Raw genomic sequence first — 7,998 nt, 5'->3', positions numbered from 1 at the left:
TCGCGGTCTGCCATCCGAAAAGGGCGATCAGGTAGCAGGTCGTCAAGACAGTCCACGGACCCAGGGATTTGCTGGTACCACCGCAGATTCGGGGATAAAGCGACAAGATGTACGCTACCGTGTAGATTCTCTCCTACCGCAAAAAACTAGGTCCGCGGGGGGTCTTGGCGGCGGCCACCCAGAACGCAGCGCCACGTCGCCTAACTATTTTCGACCCTCTCAGCAGGCGCAACTACCTCGTCGACACGGGTGCGGAGGTTTCGGTCCTTCCCGTACCCCAGCATCATCAACTTTTCCCTCAACCGCTCAAACTTGCGGCAGCAAATTCCTCCCGCATAAACACGTACGGGTATAGGCAAGTGGACGTGAGTCTTGGCTTGCGTAGGACGTTTTCGTGGCGTTTCATCCTAGCGGATGTCAGCTTCCCCATACTAGGCGCAGACTTCCTGTGTCACTATGGATTGCTGGTGGACTTGCAAAACAAGTCTCTTATAGATTCCACGACCAACCTTAATTCGTCGGGACATATGGTATCTCACCCAGGCAATAATCTTTCCGTTCTTTTAGAAGACATTACCGACTCTCGTGTTCGGGCACTTCTCCAAAAGTTCAGCCAGATTACTACCAACTGTAGTCTCTCCAAACCAGTGAAGCACAATGTGCGGCACCACATTATCACTACTGGTTCCCCGATCTTCTCGAAGGTGCGTCCTCTACCATCTCAGAAACTGGCAATTGCACGGAAAGAGTTTGAACAACTCGTTCAACAGGGTATCTGCAGGCCCTCAAACAGCTGTTGGTCTTCCCCACTGCATATGGTCCCTAAGCCAAACGGCGAATGGCGCCCAAGTGGGGATTACAGAAGGCTAAATGCACAGACTGTTCCTGACCGATATCCAATTCCACTCATCCACGACTTTGCGCATCACCTCGCGAATTGCCGCATCTTTTCGACCTTGGACTTAACCAAGGCTTATCACCAAATTCCAGTAGCTCCTGAAGACATTCCAAAGACGGCAATATGCACACCCTTTGGACTCTTCGAGTTCACCCGAATGACTTTCGGATTGTGCAATGCGGCGCAAACCTTTCAAAGGTTCATTCACTCAGTCCTGCGAAACCTCGAATTCTGTTTCGTATATTTGGATGATGTTTTGGTCGCTTCTTCCACTGAGTCTGAGCACTTAGCCCATCTCGAGTGCATTTTTCAACGTCTCCTTGAGGCCGGTTTAGTCCTAAACGTTGAGAAATGCAAATTCCTTCAACAACAGGTGAGATTCCTCGGCCATTTCATTTCCCCTGAAGGAATACAGCCCGACCCAGACAAGGTGCAAGCGATAACAAGCTTCCCGCGTCCAAAGACAGTGAGGGAGTTGAGGAGGTTCTTGGGCATGCTAAACTTCTACCGTCGTTTCCTGCCCAAGGCCGCCCATCTCCAGTCCATTTTGAACGCGTACTTGTCTGGCCCCAAAACTAAGGACACACGAGAGATCGTGTGGTCTGAAGAGGCTATCTGCGCGTTTGACAAATCTCGTCAACAACTGGCTGACGCTACGCTCTTGGCATTCCCTCTGCAAGATGCACCCCTAGCCGTTTTTGTTGATGCCTCTGACATCGCAGTAGGTGCTGCCCTTCACCAAAAGGTGGACCAAGTTTGGCAGCCGTTGAGCTTCTTCTCGAAGCAGTTGAATCCCGCTCAACGGAACTACAGCACCTACGATCGCGAACTGCTCGCCGCATACCTGTCCATCAAATACTTCCGTTTCTCCCTAGAGGGCCGGCCGTTCACAGTGTTCACGGACCATAAGCCTCTCACGTTCGCTTTGAAACAGAAGCCCGACAAAGCGTCCCCTCGTCAGCTTCGACACCTGAGCTTCATAAGCCAGTTTACGTCGGACATCCAGCACGTGTCCGGGAAGGACAACATTGTTGCTGACGCTTTGTCTCGTGTCTCCGAAGTCAACATCCCCGCCTCACTCGATTTCTCGGCTATTGCCAAGGCGCAAGTGGATGACGCAGCACTTCAGAGCCTCAGGTCCAACCCCAAATACAAATTTCGGGAGTTGCCCATCTTCGGCTCAAACCTCTCGCTCTGCTGCGAAGACTCGGAAAAGGGACCTCGGCCATACATTCCGGCCACATTTCGCAAGGAAGTGTTCCACGCAGTTCACGACTTGGCGCACCCCGGCATCAGGACAACAAACCGGTTAGTCACCGGAAAATACTTCTGGCCCTCCATGAACAAGGATATCAATTCCTGGGCCAGAGAGTGCATCGCATGCCAAAAGTGTAAAGTCTCCAGGCATGTAAGGAAAGAAGTGGGCTCATTCCCCCGCACTACCAAGCGTTTCCACACCATACACCTCGACATAATAGGGCCTTTGCGAGACTCGCACGGTTTTAAGTATTGCCTCACAATCATCGACAGGTTCACGCGGTGGCCTGAGGCAATACCTCTGAAAGACATTACGGCGCAATCATGTGCTGAAGCCCTCTGTCGAGAGTGGATACCTCGCTTTGGCGTCCCTGCAGTGGTCATCACTGACCAGGGAATGCAATTTGAGTCCACCCTTTTCTCCGAGTTAGGCAAACTCCTTGGTTTTAAACGCCAGCGGACTACGGCAGACCACCCACAATCCAATGGGATGTTGGAACGTTGGCACCGGACGCTGAAAGCCGCCATTATGGCACGCGACGACCCGTCCTGGACGCAAGTCTTGCCTCTTGTCCTACTCGGCCTTCGTACAACCCGCCGAGAGGAATTTGCTGCCAGCCCCGCGGAGCTGGTTTACGGGGAGAACCCAAGACTCCCAAGCGATCCGGTCTTCGACAAGAGATCGGGTCTCACGGAGTCGGGGTTGGTGCGTCTGCTGAGGGACAATCTCCGGCGCATCAAGGCGCCACCACCCACTCGACACTCGTCCATACCTGCTTGTTCGCCCAAGGAACTGGACACATGCACGCATGTGCTGATCAGAACGGATGCCGTCCGGAAGCCGCTGCAGCCTCCATATGAGGGCCCGTACCGCGTTCTCGAGCGGGGAGAACAATTCTTCCAGCTCGAGATCGGTGGTCACAAAAAGGCGGTCTCTTTGTCCAGGCTGAAACCCGCGTGCGCCCCGAAGCAACGTCGTGTCCGCTTTGCGGATTAACGGCGAACGAAGTTCGGGGATCAGTCGCTGAAACCCCTAGGTTTCATCTGGGGGCGGAGTGATGTGGCGCGGCAGGATTCGCAGCATTCGAAATTTATTTCGAATGTTGCGAGTGCGAGCAATATAGATGGCGCGGATCTATCCACTTTGCGTAGCACGCCAAGGGAGTGGAAGATCGCAGTAATTATGTTTTTCAGACCTGTCACTGATTTTTAATATTAAGTTTGGAATTGAAAAAGAACACTGAAGTCTTTTTGATTTGGAAAATAGAATTGGAGTTGAGTTCGCTGACTAGAATTTGATGTTGAGTTCGCTGATTAGAATTAGGACTAATAATATGTAAAACCATTAATATTAAATGTTCGCTTAAATATTTTAATAAAAATATAAGTAATGTTAATTACTTAACTATAATGCAGAAGTGACTGTAGTTTCAGTAGCAACAAATCAGCAGACAGTCAATCATATCATTGATTTGAGATAGAATTCGCGGAGTTGGCGTTTGGTAGAGCTCGGGACTGCCTCGTCTATTCAATGGGTCCAGTTTCGGAAACTTCAGCCCGATGGTGAAGAAAAGTGCTTCGGTAAGTATTGAAACTGTTAATTGCAGTGCCGTGCACCAGTTTCCGCGATGACCCAAGTTTAATACATCTGATGACGGTCGCGATCCCGTCCGACCCCGTTGACACATGTTATACACATGGAAACGTTCAACGAACTTCTAGCGTAACAGGAAGCGGTATGAACTTGCTCACGCTGTTGTTATTTCGTGGTAGGAGCGAATGATAGGAGCATGTATTTTCTCTTTCTTCTGTGGGCAAAGTAGGAGAGTATGGGGATGAAAAGTATAAACTTTAAGTGAGACATAATTCGTTTCAGAAACAATCCAACCAAAAAGTCAGAAAAAATCCTGAAGATACCCCTGTGCAAAATATCTTGGCCGGCTTCACTCCAGTCTGTTTGCAAGTTATTTCCATAAATATTAACTGCATAACTTCTTGGTAAGCCATTCTGTAATTGTAATTTATTAAGCATCATAGCTTTTCGTTATTTTCCAGTTATTTCCACTAATAAAGCAGAATGCTAAAATAAAACAGAGTTATTCATTAAAAGGATTTATATTTTATTCTTTCAAATGAATTAGAATTATAGGTAAATTCATTATGAAGTTGTTCAGGCTAATGATTGGTTTACTTAGCGGTAGCGAAGCCAATACGATTATTACCCATATCGAATTGAGTGTAATATTTGCCCAAGAAAACATCACCCAAAATCCAGCTTGGGCCACCTTCACCAGCAGTTGGATTTTCACTGAATCCAGACATACAATATGTCGTACCACTTTCAACAACGTTAACGATGTAATCAGCTGGGGCAAGTGGGAAAGCAGTTCCACCCAAGTAGAAGGTAACAGTTGGAAGGGAAGAGACATCGCTGCATGATACATAGTATCCACCGTCGGAACTTTGAGTAGCGCCAATTACTTCATTAATGTCTGCGATAGAGGTAGGTGGACCAGCCAAAAGACTAGTACCGGTATCAGCAATAGCAGAACAGCCAGAAGCGCAGAATTCCAAGTCACCAACAACACCATAGTCCATATTGAATTCCCAGTAGGATTCGGATGAGAGGGGAATGTATGTGAACGAGCCGCTGTAGTGAGTTGAATCGGCTCCTCCGAAGACGATTTCACCACCATTCGAAGCTCCTTCAACACGATTTAACCAGATGGAGAAAACTGATGATGAAATAAGTCCTTGGCTAACCATATTGTAGAATGGTGGAGTGACACTGTCTGAAGAAATGGCTGTATATCCAAGACCCAAAATACCGTCGAATGGTTCATTTAGGAAAGTGGTTCCAGGTTCATTAGTGGCTTCAGCAAATGTCTGTCCAGTGATGGTCAATCCTCCGACCTGCAGTGACAGATAGAAAAGGTTACAAAGAAATCAGGCGAAGTTTAGATTGGGAAAATAAGACTTACGACAACAGTGTCAGTGGATAGGAATCCTGACAAGCTTCCTGTTCCGTATTGAATTGAGAAGGATTCTCCATTGGCAACGTATGTGGATGATGCAGCACTGTTATAACTTGCATGATTTACTGCAAAAAGATGTTGGATCAGAGTCAAAATATGGTACTATTAAAGGAGAAGGTCGTGCGCTCTCAAAGGATACTGAGTTTTTTGAATGAAAAAAAAAACCGAATGCTCTCTGAAACAGAGGGCACTTCTGTAATAATGGACACTTACCACATGAAGCTGAAGTACAGGAGCTGGATGGGACCCACAAGTTGGCTGAACCGGTATCGAAGACAACAGTGAATTTTTGTGGTGGAGTTCCAATGGTAATCGGCCCATAGTAAGACATCTACAAAAAATTGGAATATAATTACGCATCTACCTGATGAACATTGGTTCACCTACGTCATTATAGTTCGACATATTTTCGGTTCCAGTGCGGGAACGGTAACGGCGCGCACCCTTCTTCTTGCTCAACTTCACCCTGTAAAAGTTCCAAACAATTTTTTTTTTCATATATAATTGCTGCCACGTAATAATCCAAAAGCCCCAGAGGATAATAATCAAAACGATTATTGGGAGTCTCAGGATCAAAATATATAAAAAAAACTTTTTCGAGGACTTACTTGTAAAGCTCGCAGCTGACGAGAGCCGCCACGCACAGGAATACAATCGCGTACTTGAACATTTTTGATTTCAGAAAAAGGACCTTAACAGGAGTATCAACCACTAACCTAGCCAGAGGTAGTGGTTCAATAATAGACCATGGAGAAATGCATCTCAGTATATATACTCTGGTCTTGTTGTGACGTAATAATTGCTTTAGGAAGGATTTTTGTTTTTAAAGTTATCTTATCAGATCTTGTGTTTTATTTTAAGGTTTGAATGGACGTAAAATAGTAACAAAGATCCCATCTTCAAACTTATTGACGGAATGAATGTTGTCTAACTATTTCAATTGTATTGTTAAAGCTTAATCAGATAATTCACTAATACAGTTTCACTATTTAATTTTGATAAAGATGGTTGTGGTTGATGCGCATACATGGCCAGTTATCAGGTGCTCCAAAAATTAATAGATGTATTTCAGATGGAGTTCACTTTCGTATAGAATTTAGTTTTGCTGTTTGTCTGCTTTTCAAGGATGTAAGGATATTTTCCGGATCATTGGTTGAGCGAAAATAGTAACCTAATTTGTAACTCAATTCTGTTATGTCTTTTTCTTTGAGAAGCATATTCATTCATATTCTTCATATTCAAATCTAAACAAGTTGGTAAACCGGAAGTTGGACGCTTCAGGTATGAAAGGTTTTGTATATTTCGTTTATAACGACATTTGATTGTGCATTTGCCCCATTTGTAAGTAGCACGTAATATATGCATATATATATTATGTGAGAATATCCACATTCAGGTCATATTGATATTCAAAGTCTTGAATTTGCAAAGAAGCCACAAATTTGACCTATTATAACTTTGTTAGTATTAGTGCGATTTCCACCAAACTTGGTAGGATCATGCTCCATGTTGTTATTGCATATTAGAGGATGACTAGACCGCCAGCTTTGCTTATTGAGCCGACAGAAGGCAAGACTTTTGCGGAAGTCCTCAGCGAAATCCGTTACAAAATTAAACCCGAAGACAACGGAGCGGAAGTGTCTTCCATATGTAAAACGAAGGGTGATGGAGTCTTCGTTGAACTAGGCCCGGGGACTATAAATAAAGTCACGTCCTGTGAAACAGTCAAGGGGCTTCTGGGAGAAAAGGCTTTGGTTTCCAGTCTAAAACCCACGTGTGCTTTGGAAATCCGAGACCTTGACTGTCTCACGGAAAAGAACGGGGTAGAAGAGGCCATCAAACGCGACTGCCCGGAGGTAACCAATGTCCGGATTGGTATCACTTCCGCGAACTCCCAAGGCCAAAAGCTCGCTGTGGTGGAAGTTGCCGAGCAATACGCGAGGAAGCTTCTAAACAGCGGGAAAATAAGAATTGGTTGGGTAGTGTGTAGGATACGAATCCGGGTCGCCCCAACCAAATGTTACAGATGTTTGGATTATGGGCACACATCTGCAAACTGTCGGGGACCTGACAGAACGGCAACATGCCAAAATGCGGTCAGGCAAGTCATAAAACGAACACCTGCAATGAAAAGGAAAGCTGCGTCCTATGCAGAGACCGTGGCGCGACTGATGAGATCATTGCGCGCACTGCAGGATCGGGGCGGTGTCCAGTTTTCAGAGCAGAAGCAAGAGCTAGAACACGGTAAACATGATTCGCATCCTACAAATCAATATGCACCGGAGTGTAACCGCTCACGAGTTGCTAGCGCAGTTCACTGCGGAGACCAAAGCTGATTTAGTACTCGGTGAGCGCTACCAAAACAAGGGCCCAGTTTTATGGCACCCAGACATATCAGGTACCGCTGCCATCTGGGCTCGGGACGGCACCCTCCTTAGGGTTCTTACTCGAGGCCGAGTGGACGGTTATGTCTGGATTCGATGTTCAGGGATAACGTTTTTTAGTGTCTATCTTACGCCGAATGAGAAGATGCCGGACTTTCGACGGAGGCTTGATGCTTTGGAGGACGCTATCTTAGGCACGGATGGGCGGATCCTGGTCGGGGGTAACTTCAATGCTAGGGCACTTGAATGGAGCATGCCTCACACAGATTCTAGAGGGAAACGAATTCTGGAAATGGCGGCGAGAGCAGGACTGGTAGTTCTAAACATCGGATCCACCCCAAAGTTCCGACGCCTTCGCGTCAGAATCACTGGTGTCGCTGGTGGACGGGTGGCGAGTTTTGGAAGACTTCTTGGCAAGTGACTA

At 46.5% G+C, this 7,998-nt stretch overlaps 1 protein-coding gene across 1 annotated transcript; it reads right to left on the bottom strand.

The window, feature by feature from the left end:
• Window positions 1–4,254: 4,254 nt before the first annotated feature.
• LOC119660293 (lysosomal aspartic protease-like) lies at window positions 4,255–5,945 on the bottom strand. The gene is made up of 5 exons (XM_038068764.1): window positions 5,799–5,945; window positions 5,578–5,656; window positions 5,404–5,521; window positions 5,137–5,255; window positions 4,255–5,068 (listed from the first exon to the last, which is right to left on the bottom strand). The coding sequence occupies exons 1-5, from the start codon at window positions 5,858–5,860 to the stop codon at window positions 4,343–4,345; spliced, it is 1,104 nt and encodes a 367-aa protein (XP_037924692.1). The 5' UTR covers window positions 5,861–5,945; the 3' UTR covers window positions 4,255–4,342.
• Window positions 5,946–7,998: the final 2,053 nt, after the last annotated feature.

The sequence above is a fragment of the Hermetia illucens genome, chromosome 6 (assembly GCF_905115235.1).
Source record: "Hermetia illucens chromosome 6, iHerIll2.2.curated.20191125, whole genome shotgun sequence".
Classification (NCBI taxonomy): Eukaryota; Metazoa; Arthropoda; class Insecta; order Diptera; family Stratiomyidae; genus Hermetia; species Hermetia illucens.
This window is presented reverse-complemented; position numbering and strand designations above follow the sequence as displayed.